Source organism: Lissotriton helveticus, chromosome 7 (genome assembly GCF_964261635.1).
Source record: "Lissotriton helveticus chromosome 7, aLisHel1.1, whole genome shotgun sequence".
Taxonomy (NCBI): domain Eukaryota; kingdom Metazoa; phylum Chordata; class Amphibia; order Caudata; family Salamandridae; genus Lissotriton; species Lissotriton helveticus.
In genome coordinates, this window is record NC_136068.1 from 177,242,947 (window position 1) to 177,261,997 (window position 19,051).

Genomic DNA, 19,051 nt, shown 5'->3' on the forward strand with positions numbered 1-19,051 from the left:
ATGTAAAAAAAATATACACAAACCTTGAACACCTAAAGAGTGATATTTAAAGAGGAATGAAAGTGAATCTCTGAACTATATGAAACCAGTCAAAAGGTTCCTATCTCCCACTTCCGATAGATGCTTGCTTTTAGAAAAAAGATTTTGTAAAACATTGTCAGGAGTCTCAAACAGAAAGCAAACAGTTCTAAAAGGCGCTGCCTGCCAGCTTGCTATTCATTACCTCAGCTCCGAAAACAAAAGCTGCTGCAAAGAAACACATAATATACCTCAGCTCCGAAAACAAAAGCTGCTGCAAAGAAACACATAATAAACTCGAGAGAACAATTCCATTCACACCGGCCACGGACCATTCCAGAAAAAAAATGAAACTGAGATTAAAAGAACAGCCCATGACAGAACGTCAGACTCTTGTTCTTGAACTAATGAAGCCCTTTCCCGGCCTGGCATGGAGCAGCTGCGCGCTGAGCGCTGCTGAATGGTGAACGCGCCCGGCCATCTGGATTCACTTACGGAGGCACCCTGACAGCTCCTAATTATAATTAATGTACTTCTTTGCGCGCACACGAACGAAAAATGCCCAACATGGCGTCCGAAAACTACATTTACCCTATCACTTCAAGCCTATTAAAACGACACCACAACGAAGACGAATCACTGGCCAGATGACAGAACACACTAAGGAATGTGTGGAATTTGTCTCGCCAAAGCCCTAGGAGATACTTTTTTTTTCTCTTCTTTAACATTAGGATCTCGAAACTCCTCCCACTTACGTGGGCGGAGGCCTCGCCCTAAAAAGAAAGCTATTTGTCCCTAATTACAATATAAAATAGGACTTGATGTATCAGCTTCTGCTTGTGTTATAGTTACTCAATGCATAGATAATAACACTCCTGCCGGTTTTAGGAGTGATTTCTTAACTCAAAATGATGTTTATGTTTCTTCTGCTTAAAGAATCATGAATCTTACGGCTAGAGCAGTTAACCTCGAAGCTGGGGAACCAGGTTCGAGTGAACCACGCTCAACATCCTGTGATTCCCAAAGTTATTCCTTACTGATAATTCAAGTAAACAAAGACAGAAAGGTCAAGTTAAAAATCAATACAGACTTTTTCTGCTATAACTTCAATTTAATCGTAATGTCTTTGTAGACTCTTTAAAATATGAACAGATGGCCGGTATTTTTATTTGAGAATAGTAGCAACAACTCTGCCAGCTAACGAGAACAGAGGAGACAGGTTGCAAACAGAGAAAACAAACACACTTGGCTTCTCGATAATTCACTGTTATCTTTGCATACTAGCGCCTATCGTTATAAAGCGTAGTAAGCGCTATATAAATAAAATTACAATATTTAGCATAAAGGACGGAAATGGGACAGATGTACTTCACTACTAGGCAAGCTTATTTAATAATGTTAGAATTTTACATATAAAACAACTCGAGTAAATTTTACGCCGCTAGGGGCCTGAATCTACTTAGCAGCTGTTGCGCATGCGCAAGGCCATACCCAACATGGCTGTAATGGGATTAAACCTCCTGTCTCGCAAGGGCGACTACTTCCGGTCGGAGCACTTTCAATGTAGCACTCATTTCCGTTGTTGAGATTCTCACGTGTCGCACACAGCCAGGGTTAGAGAAGTGGCAGCCAGGTGAAGAGAGCGGAAACTGTGGTTGCAGGATGCCGCGGCTCGCAGATCTGGATCTGATCGGAACCATTGGGGAGGAGGAGGATGTGCCCGAGGAGCCCGAGTCCGATTCTTGCGGAGAGGAGGTGAGGGGGGTGGAACAGGGTGGCACGGGCAGAAAGAGAAGCATTTGAAGTAAAGAAGCGCAACATGGCAACTGGTCCGATGTTGTGAGTTTAACTTCCAGGTACTCCTGATTAAAAACGATATAGATGCATGGTGGAGTAGGCAGATGTTTTGCGGTGGTTTAGTCAGTCTATAGTTAGTAAAGTGGTGAGGTAATATAAATGACGAGGCAAAATGAGGCAGAAGGAAAAGTGACAGGCTGCGGTTGTGAATAAACTGTGGTCTCTGGCAACATAAAACATATCGGTAGCATATTTGAAAAATAAACTAGGATATTGGTGAACATTTAGTGATGTGGAGCTTTAGGGTGAGAAAGTACGTATGCGCCGCAACTTCACTAGACAGTGTATGGCGAGACAGATGAAACTGGTGTGATGTCTGGGATTGCACGTGTGTATCAAGGTGAGGTGACTATATGTACACTAATACGGCAAAAATTAAGCATCCACTTAGCGAAAGATTGGGTTTTAACAACTCCTCCAGGGGAAAAACATTTGCACAGGGCAGATTAGAGTGGTGCATAGTAGACTACAGTGACGTAGAGTACAGTGGTGCAGAATGGAGTGTGCAGACTAGAGTGACATTCACTGTAGTGGCATGGAATAGAGAGGAGTAAAGTGAAGAGGTATAGAGTAGAGTGGTATAGAGTACAATGCAACACTGTACTCTGCACAAGTCTACTCTACATCACTCCACTCTATGCCACTGCAGTCTATGACTCTCTACTCCAAACTTTGCCATTCTACTCTTTGACACTTCACGCATCTCTCCTCTACGACACTAACTTTTAGCCATGCTGAACAGCAGCCGCCATGCTGGTGTACAGCATGGTTAAAACACACTGACGAAGCCAGTAGCTCTTGCACAGGCGAGGCCTATTGGATTTGCCAATTCTTGTTGTAGTAAGGCACCCATAATTGGGATGCAGCGGCCACTCACACCCCTATGCCCAGCACCTGCTGCACTGATGGTAGTGGTGACACTTAAAAACAAGCATTTGCAGTGCAATAGGTCTCACATTTGCGAGAGTTTAAGCTATTGGCATTGTAAATGACAATGTCTTTTTGTTTGTCTGTTTTGCTAATTAACACATAAATAAATGAAAGGTATTGTCATTTACAATGCCAATAGCTCAAACTCTTGTAAATGCGAAACCTATTCAAAGAAACAGCTACCATTGTCACGGGCTGCTCAGAAAGTTAAAGCGCGCATTGTGCTCTGAATGTTGCAGGAAAGCATGTCGTGCCTGCATTAGGAGAAACTCATTAAAGAAAATAGTGCTTACAGTCTAAACAAGCATTTGCAATACAATAGGTTTTGCATTTGCCAGAGTTTGAGCTATTGGCATTGTAAATGGCAATGCGGCCTAATTATGTGTTTTGAAAACCTGCAAGCAGTGCATAAACACGCACTTTGTACCCTTAGGCATTGCTTATGGGAAGCAAGGCTGGCAGTGAAAGAGGCACAGTTACTGCCAGGCGTGCTTCTAGTAAGCAATGACTGTGCACCGTTTGCAGGTTTTTCAAAACACATACATTAAAAGGCATTGTCATTTACAATGCCAAAAAAAAAATTTGCAAATGAGAGACCTATTGCATGGCAAATGCTTAGAGGTCGTTGTGCTGACTCTTAAATATACACTAAATCCCATAACATGGCCCTACAATGTAAAATAAATGTAATTCCTATTGTGAACTGCACATGCAAATGACCCCTGGCATCCTGCAGGTGATGAAGGTTCTTTACTACGTTAACTGCTTCTTCATACAGCAGCATAGTTTGCTGTCACCAAAGTCTATATTACTGTGTGCATAATCATTTCTTATCAAGTGTCTTCCTTATCAGCATGAATAGGCCTAATCCGACTACAACAAACAAATATGTAAATATATATACATTCATGCACATCCTTGACATGAGGTTGGGGTAATGGACTGCTGGAAAGAGGAACTTGAGTACCGAAAAACTAGACGGGCAGTGAATTCCAAGATATAATGAAAAGTTACTTGAAAGAGCAAATTAAATGAAAGTGTACCAAGAAGGATGTCAGGAGCAGGATAGAAGGTAGGAATAATTTATAATAGGAAAGAAGGAGGGAAAGATTCAATTTTCTTTTTTAACCCCTTCCACGCTCATGACGAGCTGGGCTCGTCATGAAGTAGCCTCCTCGCACGCTCATGACGAGCCCAGCTCGTCATGTTGTGTGGGATTTCCGATTTCTCAGCACAGCAGGGGAATATGCTGAGCATCCATGGGGTTAAGCATTGCAAAAACTCCACCCCGTGATTATGTACAGAGCAAACACGAGGAAATACTGACATTTGAAAATACTGAAAAACCCCACTGAAATGCATAACCAATAGAAACTGAAAACAGGAAATCACACTTATAATGTAACATCTGGGAGTCATGTCTATGTAACAGAAAAACCAATTCATTAAAGATATCATAGCAGTGTGCAATAGGTTGTGCACATTCATATTGTTTAGCGACTTCAGCATTCCGTTATCGTTACTGGGTATGAGACAATAGTACAATGAACAGCAGAGCTATACAGTGCGGCACAGATGACAAAATATGCAACTCGCTTCTTAAAGCACTGTGGAAACACACCAATGAGTATGGAGAGATTAAACAATTTTAAAGACAGATGCACAATAACCAGGTGCTAAAGACAAAATAATTGTGGAGCAGTGATTCGGGGCTGTCAGTCAGTGAGTCCACAGGTAAGTAACAAGCATTTGCAATGCAATAGGTCTCGCATTAGGAAAGTTTGAGCTATTGGTATTGTAAATGACACATTTTCTATTTATGTGTTAGTTTTGAAAATAGCAAACTTAATAGCTTTGTTGTTTACAATGCCAATAGTTTTAACTTTTGCAAATGTGACACCTATAGCATTTGTAATGCAATATGTGTTGTATTTACGTGACTTTAATGTATTGAAATTTAGTGAGGCAGCGCAGTGTGTGTGTGTGAGGCAGCGCAGGGTGTGTGTGTGAGGCAGCGCAGGGTGTGTGTGTGAGGCAGCGCAGTGTGTGTGTGTGAGGCAGCGCAGTGTGTGTGAGGCAGCGCAGTGTGTGTGTGTGAGGCAGCGCAGTGTGTGTGTGAGGCAGCGCAGTGTGTGTGTGAGGCAGCGCAGTGTGTGTGTGGCAGCGCAGTGTGTGTGTGGCAGAGCAGTGTGTGTGTGGCAGCGCAGTGTGTGTGTGGCAGCGCAGTGTGTGTGTGGCAGCGCAGTGTGTGTGTGTGGCAGCGCAGTGTGTGTGTGTGGCAGCGCAGTGTGTGTGTGTGGCAGCGCAGTGTGTGTGTGTGGCAGCGCAGTGTGTGTGTGTGGCAGCGCAGTGTGTGTGTGTGGCAGCGCAGTGTGTGTGTGAGGCACTGCAGTGTGTGTGTGAGGCACCGCAGTGTGTGTGAGAGGCAGCGCAGTGCGTGTGAGGCAGTGTAGCGTGTAACAGGGCAGTGTGTGTGATGCAGCACAGTGTGTGTGAGAGGCAGTGCAGTGTGTGTCTCACAGTGCAGTTTGCGTGTAACAGTGTAGTGTGTGTGATAGGACAGTGTGAGTGACACACAGCAGTGTGTGCCTACGTAGTGTGTGTGTGAGGCGGCGCAGTGTGTGTGTGAGGCAGCGCAGTGTGTGTGAGGCACCACAGTGTGTGTGAGGGAGGGCAGTGTGTATGTGAGGGAGGGCAGTGTGTATGTGAGGCAGCGCAGTGTGTATGTGAGGCAGCGCAGTGTGTATGTGAGGCAGCGCAGTGTGTATGTGAGGCAGCGCAGTGTGTGTGAGGCAGCCCAGTGTGTGTGAGGCAGCGCAGTGTCCAATGTGTGGAAGGGCTTGGTTACTTCAGCATGAATGACGCACCTGCACTTCATAGCAGATAGATTTAGACCGGCACTGCAGGATTATAAACCCCTTGGAAGCCCTTGAATAGTCTGTACATCCAGTTCTAGGGTCACAAGACGCATTCTTTTGTTTTATCCATTTCCAATACACATGGCTGTGTTTAAATGTGACGTGGTACTGCTTGGCCTAAAACATGTGCTTCAAACGTCTGGTCGCAGAGCGGTGCAGCCGCCTGCAGGCTGGAAGCACACGGCTTGATATGGAATGATTTACATTTAAACAACAAGTCCCAGGCTGAGAAGGGCGAGGGAAACGCTCACACACAGCATGCTGCCAGCCGGCGGTGGTCTCAACCCCTGCTGTCTTTTGGCTTTGAAGCGCTGTGAGGAGGAGATAGAGGAAGAGCTTGGCCATAGGGTAAAGTGCAAATGGAGAAATAGGCAAAGCCATTAGTATTTGCAGACAGATTCCCTTCGTTTCTTCCCACATTTTAAGCACTTCTCCCCCAGATAAATTGGGCCTGCTTTTTACGGGCGAAAAGTGTCCAGTGAAAATCCCAAAAGGTGCAGCTATGCTCACAAAATTGAAAACTTATTTCAACTCCACTTACTGTTACCAACCAAATCAGGATTTCATCCCAACTTGAGAAGAGCAACGTGGAATGGGTAACCTTGAATGAAGACTTCACATGCTCGACCATTGCCCACCTTTTACAGAGAACTACAAGCTAATTGAGAGAATATCAGCTGAAAATCGTTCAGCAGGCTACACTAAAAGGCGCTTTATGTTAATCCCTCTCCTTTTCGTCCAATTAAGTACTTTTGGATCTTCAGTACTCCAGTACTACTTAATTCAGCTCTGATATAAAATAATTTCATAACTACATATTTGAATAAGTAGAAACTAATATTGTTAAAAAAATATGCTATATATAAAAAATCTTTGATTGAAAACATAACCCTGTTAATTGTTATACCCTTGCCATCTATATACTGCATGCACTTTTAAAAAAAAAGGCAACGTGTAGGGCCATGATACAGTACAAAATGTTTTAGGCCCTGCAAACACAATGGTAACATTCTACACCAGCGGTTCTCAACCTGTTGTCAATGGGCGTTCGGGGGCTCACGACTCCTGCTCACGGATCCCAGTATTGATTAAGTGGGGATCAATAGAAGTTAAAATGTTAAATGACTGTTCTACACTCTATACCCTGTTGCAGACACAACTTGAGGGACTTATATTTTCATATACCCATTATGGCTGGACTGATCCCTCGCCCGATTACCAGTTCATGAAACGAATCTACATTTTATGACGCCACGTAAATGATGTACATGCATTATTGAAACAGCAATCGCCTTCTATATTAGTACAATTAGTTTTAGAAAAAAAACAGAAAGATACAAAAAGACAAAAAACGAAAAAAAATACAAAGGTTTACCTTTGTACGGATATTATATTATTTTCGCGTTACCTTGTTTTTAAATGCACACCTATATGGAACTATAGCCCTTCTATGTCAATGTTCCATCCTTAATAGTATTGCAATGTCTTGCAGTAAATGCATTATCCCTGCTCGACATTGTCCTGACTGTGTGAATTTAGGAAACTTAAGCGAACTGCTATTCAAACATAGCTGTACATAGAAAAACAAGGGTGTGCGGAGTAATAAATCAAACCAATGAAAAATGCACTGACAAAAGAAACACTTGTTTGTGGCTTGGAACATTCAGTGGAATCAAACGCACACATCTGCTTTAAAGATGACGGACGGTGCCTCGTTTCGGCCAGCTCTTTACCCGGGCACTTTGGAACTGAAAGGACATTGTTTTTAATGATAAAGTCACGCAATCCGGCAAACCGACCTGTCAGGCAGCGACATTCCGGATCTTCAAAGCGGCATTGTTTAGGAAGATCAACGGCATACACTTCAGGACAGTAATAATTCAACGTCCTTAACCACAGATGCCTCGTGACCGCCATTGCAGACGGACCCGGAAGCTCTTGGCCGGCCGGCCAATCCGCTCGCGGCCGACCGGAAGTCCCGCCTCCCCAGGTCCGCGAGCTGCCGGCGCATGGAGCGCCCTGCCGTCCGGTGTAGCCCGGGTCCCCAGGAGGGGGCCGGGGAGAAGGAGGAGTGTGGCGCCTGTTGCGGGGCTCCTCTGACCTGAGGGAGACCCGATTTAGATGGAGACGCGCCGTGAGGAGCCCCGCCGGAAGAGCGCAGTTGGTGAGTGGGGCCCAGGGCTGATGTAAAGTGCGTGCGTGCCTGTTTGTATGAGTGGGGGGGGGAGTGTGTGCGTGTGTGCGCGAGGGAACGTGTGTGCACATGCGTGACTGTGTGATTGAGAGAGAATGCGAGGTAGGGGATAGTGTGCCTGTATGTGTGCCTGTATGCCTGCGTGTGCATGCGCGCGCCTGTGTGTGTGTGTGTGTGTGTGTGTGCGTGCGTGCATGCAGAGAGGTGGGGGCTGCCTGTGTGTGAGCAAGGGCTTTGCGCATGCGCAGCTACCAGACGCTCGCTCCCGAGGTGAAATCCGACACTGAAAACGCTCGTAACACTTTGGTGTCCACTCTCCTAAATACGGATCACATTAGTTGTCGAGCTGACAGCATTCATGCTTCGCATGAATGCTAACGTCAGCTCGACCTAAAAATGTGAGAGGTGGAGTGGCTACAAGATTGATTTGAGTGTTTATAATGTTATTTATTTTATTAAGGGTGCATTAAGCCATGTGATGAAGGGCCTGTCTGGCTGCCACGAAAAACACATAGGGCCTTTCGTACCCGTGTACTGAGTAGACGTTAAACTTCATAATGCTGCGTGCTGATTTTGCTTTTTTTTAGAAAATGTTAGTGTGGATTTCCACAGATTTCACTGTCCAAGCACAGTGTGGCATTTACTACAGCTCCCATTTCCAGACTAGGGCAGGGAAGGAGGAGGCACTCCGATGTAGACCTTCTGTGCATCAACTGATATGGGTCACTCAGCTACAGAAACCAAAGCCATTAATCTGGGTGCACCAATGAAAAGTACCACCAGTGAGTTGGGAGCTCTGATTAAAGCCTGATACCTGTGGGGAGCGCGAAGGAGGGTCTGCTCCTGTCAAACATGATTTGATCTGTATGGATCAAATTACATGCAAACCTCAACTTTTGAATCACTCCCACCGTCCTCAAATCGAGATTAACTGTGGACCCCTGTTTGCCCTCTCTGTACATAATCCTGTCTGTGTTCACAAGCCACATGGCGCATTGTGGTTTACCCCATGTATTCTAACATGTCATTGGCTGCACCCATTTAAATGCCTACTTAATTATCTGAGCTGCATAAGCAAGTCCGTAATCAAATGCTGTACAGTAGCAACAGTACACAATACATAAAATCAAAAACAATCTGACTGCGCAAGTAGGATTGTCTTGTTGGAAAGTAAACAGAGTGAACCATTGAGGCACAACAAATAGACAGTAAATGAAAGAATGTTCATATATACGCATCATATATCCATATTTACAGTAAAGGAGGACAGGGGAGAAAGGAAGAGCAGGGAGTAGGACAAAGTGGTCAATCGGATGTGGTTGCTTTTGGTGTTCATGTCTGTCATCACAGTAGTACTAAGGGTCAAGAGGAAGCCGATGGGACACGGGGGTCTGAAAGGAATGAATCCCAGTGGTCGGGCCACATACGTTAAACGTGATGTAGAGCAAGGGATAACAATGGGGTATAAATCAGTACAGCAAAGGTCACTCAGAGGCACATATCGAAATAACAGATAGCGGATTAGTGGGTGGTAGCAGAGCGAAGGTTATGTAGCAACACATAATGGATTGACACATGATATATAGAGGAAGGGAATGGGCTGTTTCGGTTTATACGGGTCATATTGCATTTTGCCGCTGTTACGGGTCTCGCCCTATAGCCCACTGACAGCTCTGGCAGCCCTTGCTTATTGCCACCAGACATCGTGGCTGTCTCCATATACAGATCAAACACTTGATCAATCTAAGCGTAATCTATACAGACCACAATTCAAGGAGTCAACACAAGATTAGATTATCACAGCCGATTTGGGTGATAAAGAAAGCCCTCACACACTGACCTAGTCAGTGTCATGCTTCATCATCGGGCCCCACCGAAAGAGGCCGAATGCCTCTTCGGTGTGCTACGACGCCAGAAAGACTGCGGAGCTGGTTTTGTGTGTGGAGGGCGTGCTCTTGTTTACAGTGAAATATTAAAAGTGCCTAAAAAAGGGTATCGAAAAAAATATTTAATAAATGATCCCTGAGGCACAAAGTAAAGAGTATTACGTGTCTGTATTTACATGCCAAGGTTCAAGATTGGTAAAATACAGAATATACTCAATTTCTTTCAGTCAACATGTTTCAGCCATAAGGGTGGTATATTACCGTGGCATTCTTCAGGACTATACCCCGGCGGTATGGGCTCTCTAATCACCCACCCTGACCTGGGGACGTGAAAGTGAAAATAAAGAGTGAAAAAAGTGCATAAAAATATTGGAAGAGTAAAATACTCGATTCCAAAAAAATACTCCGTAAATTTGGAGTGTCACTGCACCTGTAAAGTGAAAAAACACACAGACAAACAGAAGACAAACATGAACATTGTTAATATGAGCCTTCCTGAGTAGTCATAGTGCTCCATGATGTGTGGCTCAAGTGGTGTTCCCAAAGTAAACATAGATTTTATGCACCATCCAAATAGCCCCTAGAGGATGATAGCAGATAACTCTGGGAAGTGATGTGCTAGAGGTGTGCTATTTACAAGACAAACGATTAAAAATGGGGGATTAAAAACGCGAATGCGTGTACTCCTTATGAAGGGATCAATGGACCTAAAGGTCTGTGCCCCTCAAGTTGGTAATAGAAGGTACAACTCTCACTTTCAAAAGGGGCGCTACTAGCACCATGGGTCTCGGGAGGGGGTCGGAGCGACCTGGCACATCCTAAAAATAGAGAAATGGTACAATTGCAAAGCCTGTACACGAGCAGATACTTAGCTCTATTGGCAGAAGGAGCAGCGGTCTTGGTTTCGTCGTTACTCACGCCCTCAGCGCTCTCGACCCGCTGATAAACCTGGTTGTGGCCTCAAATCCGGACCCCGAGGATAGAAAGACGGGGCCGGTAAACCTGTTTTTAAACAGAACGGTCGCGTGTGCGACCTGTTTCCGGGTGGGCGTGTCTAGCCGAGAGAGAGGCTTGGAACGCACACGCCCACCTCGGAGGGCCCCGTTTTGTTCAAAGCGAGGCTTGAATGTCGGCTGGAGACGTCCACGCCCACCTAGTCTTGTGTAGAACGAGGCTTGAAAGTCGGCTGGGCTATTAGGGACGAGTAGCGCAGTAGCGCTAGTGCTAATGCCATAAGTATTAGTAGACACAGAGCTGAAGCTGCTTGTCATTATTTCAGTATTAATAAAATTAATAAAAATTAATCTATATTGGAGGCAATAGGCTGTACCTGGGAGCATAAACTAATGGTAAGGACTGATCTGTGTGAGCATGGCTAGTCATTAGTGTGAATCACAGGAAAACGGAATGACTGTTTATAGGCAGGCAGAAAAATACCCAGTAATGGTTGGGATGGTATACCAGAGATAGTGATACTTATTTCAAGATAATACTGAGCTCCACGGAATATCATCGTTGAGCCCATTGACGTTGGTGCCCAAACGATACACCCAACGTTGCTCCTTTTCAAAAAGTCTACTGGTAATGTTGGTTGTACCCTTCACTTCTTCGATTACCGTCCACCTCATGTCATTTGTAGTATGGTTACTGTCCAAAAAGTGGCGGCTCAGTTTAGTAGTTAGTTTTTTGCATCGGACATTGCTCCGATGCTCGCAGATGCGTTGTTTTATTCTGTGCGTTGTCATGCCAACATACCGTAGCTGGCATGGACACGTGATCAAATACACCACATTCATGGTGTTACAGTTAGTATGTTCCCTTTGGGTCCATACTTTGCCTGCTTCAAGTGAAAGAGTTTTAGTTGCCTCTGTCAGGTGACAGACACTACAATTGGAGCACGGGAAATGCCCCACAACTTTGGGCATACCCCAAGCGCTGGTGACTGTCGGTGTGGGTTCAGAGACTTTTTCTTTAGGACGGGTGTGCACCAGAGCGTCCTTTAGACTACGACCTTTTTTAAAAGAAAAAAGAGGTTTCTCCCAATTCTCTCTGTAAGAGGTCAGAATATTCCAATGTTTATTGATGGATTTTTTCATCATGTTAGACAAACTGCTGTATGTTGTCACACACGTGAGGGGTATTGTTCTCTGGTTGATGACTTTCTCCTCTAGTAGTGCTTCTCTTGGTTGGTTCCTCGCTCTCTTGAAACCTTTGCTCAGGATAGGTGCCGGATACCCTCTGTCTTTCAATTTCCCAGTGAGGCTTAGGGACTGTTCTTTGAAGTCCGAGAGGGAGGTGCAATTGCGCCTAAGTCTCAAAAATTGCCCATAGGGGAGGTTTTCCTTCAAAGGGCGCGGATGGAAGCTACTGAACTCTAGGAGGTTGTTTTTTGCAGTAGGCTTATGATGTGTCTTAGTCCTAAGGCCAGTTCCTTGCACCGAGATCTCAACATCAAGGAAGACAATCTCAGATCTACTCTTGGTGTTTGTAAACCGCAGGTTCCGGTCTAGAGTGTTAATCCAGTTAAGGAATAGATCGAGATCGGTGTCATTCCCAGTCCATAGTAACAAGATGTCATCTATGTAGCGCTTCCACAGGAGCATTGAAGATGAAAAAGATTGGGAGGTGGGTAGGATGTATTTAGCTTCAAAATCTGCTACATACAACCCCGCCACGCTTGGAGCAAAAATGCTGCCCATGCTGGTACCTGAGCATTGAAGATAAAGCTTGTCTTTAAAGGAGAAGTAGTTTTCTTTAAGGGCAATTGTTGCACACTCAATGATGAAGGCTTTAGGTGTTTGATAATCCCATTCGGTGGAGTCTAGTGATTCTCCCAGGACTCTGATCGTATCGTCCTGGGGGATACTAGTGTACAAACTTTCAACGTCCAGGGTAACGAGAGTGACTGAATTTTCAGGGAAGGTTATATCTGATAGTAGGCGTAGGAGACTTTTGGTATCCTTCAGGTAAGTTGGAGTGGATTGCACCAAAGGTTTCAGGAAGTAGTCACAGAACTCGGATAGGGGCTCAAGGAGGGAACCAATACCCGAGACAATGGGGCGACCTGGTGGAGGAAGTCTGTTTTTGTGCATTTTTGGTAATGTGTAAAAATATGGAATTACATGTTTGGAATTCCTCAGAAACGCCGCCTCGTTTTTAGACACATGTCCTTCTTCCTCTGCATGTTGAACAAGGGTCGTGATCCTACTGGTGAGGGCTGCAGTGGGGTCTATTGTTAATGGGGTGTAGTTCCGGGTGTCCCCAAGCAGTTGGTAGCATGTTTTCTCGTAGTCAGCAGTGTCTTGGATAACAATGCCCCCACCTTTATCGGCCGGCTTAATGGTGATCGTACTGTCATTTTGCAGTTGTTGCAGTGCTTGGTACTCAGCGGTGCTGAAGTTACCGAAAACCACGGGGTTTTCACAGGACTCTAGGTCTTTAAACACAGCCTGCTCGAAGGTAGTAATCGCTGCAGGTGTGGTGTGAGGAGGAGGGGTGAAGGTTGAACTTGGTCTCAAACCTGTATCACCTTTTCTTGTAGCCTCGTTCGGGTCATCCTTTCCTTCGAAAAAAGCTTTCAGTTTCAGTTTTCATGGTGCTAGTAGCGCCCCTTTTGAAAGTGAGAGTTGTACCTTCTATTACCAACTTGAGGGGCACAGACCTTTAGGTCCATTGATCCCTTCATAAGGAGTACACGCATTCGCGTTTTTAATCCCCCATTTTTAATCGTTTGTCTTGTAAATAGCACACCTCTAGCACATCACTTCCCAGAGTTATCTGCTATCATCCTCTAGGGGCTATTTGGATGGTGCATAAAATCTATGTTTACTTTGGGAACACCACTTGAGCCACACATCATGGAGCACTATGACTACTCAGGAAGGCTCATATTAACAATGTTCATGTTTGTCTTCTGTTTGTCTGTGTGTTTTTTCACTTTACAGGTGCAGTGACACTCCAAATTTACGGAGTATTTTTTTGGAATCGAGTATTTTACTCTTCCAATATTTGTATGCACTTTTTTCACTCTTTATTTTCACTTTCACGTCCCCAGGTCAGGGTGGGTGATTAGAGAGCCCATACCGCCGGGGTATAGTCCTGAAGAATGCCACGGTAATATACCACCCTTATGGCTGAAACATGTTGACTGAAAGAAATTGAGTATATTCTGTATTTTACCAATCTTGAACCTTGGCATGTAAATACAGACACGTAATACTCTTTACTTTGTGCCTCAGGGATCATTTATTAAATATTTTTTCGATACCCTTTTTTAGGCACTTTTAATATTTCACTGTAAACAAGAGCACGCCCTCCACACACAAAACCAGCTCCGCAGTCTTTCTGGCGTCGTAGCACACCGAAGAGGCATTCGGCCTCTTTCGGTGGGGCCCGATGATGAAGCATGACACTGACTAGGTCAGTGTGTGAGGGCTTTCTTTATCACCCAAATCGGCTGTGATAATCTAATCTTGTGTTGACTCCTTGAATTGTGGTCTGTATAGATTACGCTTAGATTGATCAAGTGTTTGATCTGACCTCTCTTTTCTTGTTTTTGCATAACTAACCGGGGACTAAGAGAGTGCCTCATTCTCCCTACCTCTCCTTTTGTTGTTAAATGTCTCCATATACATGCAAAACAAAAACACTCACTCTGGGTGCTTTCGTAAATTGCTTACATTTATTTACAATATACATTAATTGCTTACATTTATTTACAATATACATTACGCATATATTAACAGTAGTCGCTGCCCAAAGCCATATTTCACTCTGGCTGTCCATGTAGCAGTGTGTTTGCAGCCCATGAGTCAGGCTGGCAGGCATACATCAGTAACCCGACAGGGTCTGTTTACTGCCACCTTAGATCACCCTTACTATCGCGTGATCTGTCCCTGGTAATTGCAGCAGCCGAGAGGAACAGTGCGCAGCGTGTCAGGTGAACCCCGACCATTAAAGCTGATGTGCTTGGAGGGTCACTGAGTCATACATTCACCGACTCGGAGGGCTCGGACAGAGGTGGAGGAAGCGGACTGGGAGTCACGACGATCGGACACAGCACTCAGCGGTGATGGCTGACGATACCTGGGGCGGGTGAGGGTCTTGCACCGGACAAGGGACACTGGGGGAGCAGAAAATGATGAGCTGATGACGAAGGTATGAGTCTGGTGGCTCTCGGCTGGAGGATGCCAGCAGGGTGCTGCGTGAGCTGGAATCCAGTCACGCAGAATCCTGCCTACGTACCAAAAGTAATCGGGTTCTTGCGACTCACGGGGGTCTTCAGGCTGTCTTTGGGCAGGGCTCACTTGGATGGATATGGCAGCCTGGGCTCCAGGCTGCAGGTATCTAAAACAAGCTGTCGGCATTACGCAAAGGCAGCCGCTTGTTTAGATTTGCATTGCGCTTTCAGTTTACAATAGCTGCTGCCCCACACAGCACGCACGGGGTGGGGCGGCAGCTATTGCTAAAGTGTAGGCGCGATGCAAAAATAAACATGCGGCAGCCATTGCCAAAATAGTGCTCACCGACAGTGTAACACAGCAAGTAAAAGATCCAGTCCTGATGGGCGGTCCCAAAAGAAGACAGGGCAGTAACAAGGAGGGACTAAGAAGCTTCATCAACAATCGGAAGCCAGCATTTACCATGGACGATGACGCCAGCCAATTAAAAATATGGGTGGGGATTCCACACCACTTCTAAAAAAAATACCCTAATATAACATGCCTCGCAAAGCGAGCAGCGCCTGCGCTGCAACGCTAGGCGAGACCTAAAAAGATGTACCGTGTAACAGCCGAAGTAAAAGGGCTAGTCCTCACGGGAGGCTACAAATGAAAGCAAGGCAGTACTAAAGAGGGACTAACAAGCCTATTAATGAATCCGAAGCCAGCATTTACGAAGTGCAATGACACATGCCAATGACAAATATGGACAGAGACTGGGTGGGTGGGCCATCATCTCCATATTCCGATACAGCATGCTGCAGGGCATGCGCGTCCCAGGCTCGTCCTAAGCAAAAGTATGAGCCCCCTTATGTTACTTTTCGCCTATGAGTAGCTCTGAGGAAACTGCCCATTTGTAAACAAAAAAATTTGCTCCCACATAACATTCTCCCTTCTGGGCCATCTCTTTGACTCTTTTCATGTATCTGTCGCCTTTCTCCTTTTCCTGGGCCATCGCTCTGGGGTTTGGAGAACCAGGACTCCGCATCTAACTGCAACCCTCCTGCCTCCCACCTTTAACAAAAATAAATATTCTAGAATTATTAATGCTGACCTTGAGGTATCACTGCCCGAAAGAGGGAAAAGGGGGAATGGAAGAGAGAAAGGGAGTGATATAAGAAAAAAGCCACCTCACCAGGCTTTAGTTTATGGTTTCCCTTAAAGCTTCATGGTGACAAAAATGTATTCTTTTTGAGAGATAATGTAAGGGTGTCATATGTGAGTTCTGAAGTGCCCCCATTTAATGAACACACAAAAATGTTTACACTAGGTACATTCTCATTACTTATTGCACATGCATATACTACTTCATTTTGCAGCAGCCTCACTTATACTGCTTGTAATACTAGTTTAAAATAATTTCTTGCATATTCACAAGTCACTACTCTCCACTGTGCCAACCAGGATTTTTTTCTCTCTCAATAATGCCAAACGGAGGGCTCTAAGGCCATTAGACCAGTCTGCCCCTAGAACACAGAATGTTCTAATTTGTAAAACTAAGGCCTCAGCCCAAGGGAATTGAAATCCACTAGGGTTCTGTGAGGCCTTTTTGTAGGAGGGTGGAATCTGACTATATGGTTACCCTAACTTTTTTCCTGGTATTTTGCTGGTTTTCGACTTAGTTGGCCTGGCACCTTGCTATTCAGGGCCCCAGGCTATCTGCTTTCTCTATAAAATGGACTCCATGTACTTAAGGTACATACCAGATTGGTTACTGGGTCATCCTTGTGAGCCCCTGTGTAGTGTACCCTAGGTAACCAGGGCATAGGTGCACCCTAGGCCTACCAGAGGCTGCAGTATTGTGCCACCCCTGGTTTGCTTTCCAAACTGACACCACAGGTCTGTTCACACAGCCTGGGTAAGGTGGTGTAATCACCCCTTACTTAGATATAGTATACCTACATCTTCCTTTACGTGTAGACACATATACACCTATAAGCCACTCCTATGGTAGGCCTCGACAATGCTGGAGGCAGAACACTTGGTTTTATGTGAGAGGGTGCCCTAGCATGAGTTGAGCCCCTCTGCAGCTTTCGGAACCCTCTCCTTATAGCTGTTCTATGATCTAGCCATACCATATACTCTTAAGTGCATTATAATCCTCGCGGTTAATGCTAACTTTGGTTTGGATAACTTTGGTTTGGCTTTATCAAAACATGTCGTGTAAGGTGTCAAGCACTTTGGAATACTACCCCCCCCCCACCAATTCTGGTGGCGGGTGTAACATTCCACCCTTCTAGAGGGAAAAGACATGTATGTTACTGCTTTACCCAGTTAAAGTTAAACAGAGCCTTAGCATCACAAAATGGATGCTGCTGCCACAGACACAAGTCTGACCTCCTGTTGCTGGGGGAAACTCCAGCAAGGGCGGCCTGGACAATAGGTTTCCTGTCCCCAGACAGGGGTTTTGTGTATTGGGGCAGGGAGGGCTGCATTCAGTGAATGCATCTAGACACTGCCTGGGGCACACAAGGTGCTCCATGCATAGCCCGGTTCAAACCAGTTGCTGGGGCACTCCAGCACCAGCTCTGGCGCGAAACTGGACAAAGGGAAAGGGGTGTAACCACCTCGTTCTCAGGTCCACCCATAGGAGGGACCTAGTCAGGTAATCCAGCCCCCATCCGTAGTATAAGTATAGGAGCTGTGTCCCCAGGACTTTAGATTATCCTGGAATGAAACTTTGATACAGACCTCTTGGACCTTCGACATTCTATTCTGACTAGAAGACGAAAGACATCTCCCTTGTGGTCAAGGAGTGACCACCCTGTTCAAACAGGCACCAACAGAAACTTTGCCGGTCTGCAGTTTCAAGACTCCCGCCGGAACCCGAAGACTCTCCGACTCAAGAACTGGACTTCCAGACTTCTCTGACCACGACCCACATCCACAGCAAAGCTGAGACCCGTAGCGGACACGAGAGAGGTGGGACCGGACATCTTGGACATCCTGCATTTTGCTACCTGCACTCCTTTCCTGAAGCTTCAGTAAGTTGTGCATTGGGGTACGAGAAGCCCCAGCCCCGAGCATCATTTGAACCGAAGCTCAGGCCCCCACACTCCGAGTGTCCCGTGGGCCCCGCCTTTACATTTGTGCTCGACGCGTCTTCCCGGTTCCTTGCCCGTTGGCTAGTGAGCCCCCTGAAGACGCCATCTTGAATCTAACTTGCGATCCTGGTTGCCCCAGGCTTGCTCCAGCTTCCCTAAAAAGGAGAAGCGCCACAGACCTTGCTGGTCTGCAACAGAGCCAATCTCGACATCCTGCGTGGTTTGCAGTTGCCAAGGCTTGTTGGGTCCAATCCGGATACCGACGCTGCAGTCCTCTAGATCCATCGTGGGACATCTCGAATCAGCTCCTGGTCATCGTCGATGCCTCCTGGACCTTGTGGCTGAAGAGACAAACTCGCCTTCTTCACCTTAAAGCACCCAACATCGACTGGTTCCTTCCTGGACACTGGCTAGTGACCCAGACTCTGTCCCCTCTGCTTTCAGGTTCTTCACATCTTCGATCCACCCTTTGATCCACCAGGACACTTTTCCTCTGGTCGCCTGCAGCACTTCTTTGCAGCTCTCCATAGAAAACGACAACGACACCTGACCTCAAAAGACACCTATGCACCCGGCTTCCGTGGGTGAGGTAACACGAGTACTCTGGTAGTCTCGAGGGTATTGGCCCTCCTAGTGCCTAAGTCTAAAAGGGTTCTGTCCTAGTCCATCCGGAAGTGTCCTTAACTTGTAACTTTTACGAACTCCATACAAAGTCAATTGGAACCCGCACCTGTGTTTAGACACTGCACGCGGCTCCCGTGGGTCTCCTACTTCTTAACCTTTGGTTGCTTAGTGTAGCCCCAGCGATTCTACAGGCCCTAGGCCTGCTTTCTAACTCTCACGTGGTACTTATACCACTTTCTTAGTATATGGTTAGTAAGGCCCTTAGGGCATAACGTATACTGTGCAACTTATTGTGTATTAACTGTGTGACTTGTATTTGTATTTTTACCTCTGGATAACATAAAGAGTGCAGAAGGGTTGT

General features: G+C 45.8%; 1 protein-coding gene across 1 annotated transcript in view; it reads left to right on the forward strand.

Annotated features, from left to right (window-relative positions):
- The first annotated feature begins 1,556 nt into the window (after positions 1-1,556).
- Positions 1,557-19,051, forward strand: part of DDX27 (DEAD-box helicase 27) — a 238,087-nt gene continuing 220,592 nt past the window's right edge. Inside the window, exon 1 of the mRNA XM_078651885.1 lies at positions 1,557-1,773. Coding sequence (XP_078508011.1) covers positions 1,681-1,773 — 93 coding nt within the window. The 5' untranslated portion in view covers positions 1,557-1,680. The remainder of the gene's footprint in view (positions 1,774-19,051) is intronic.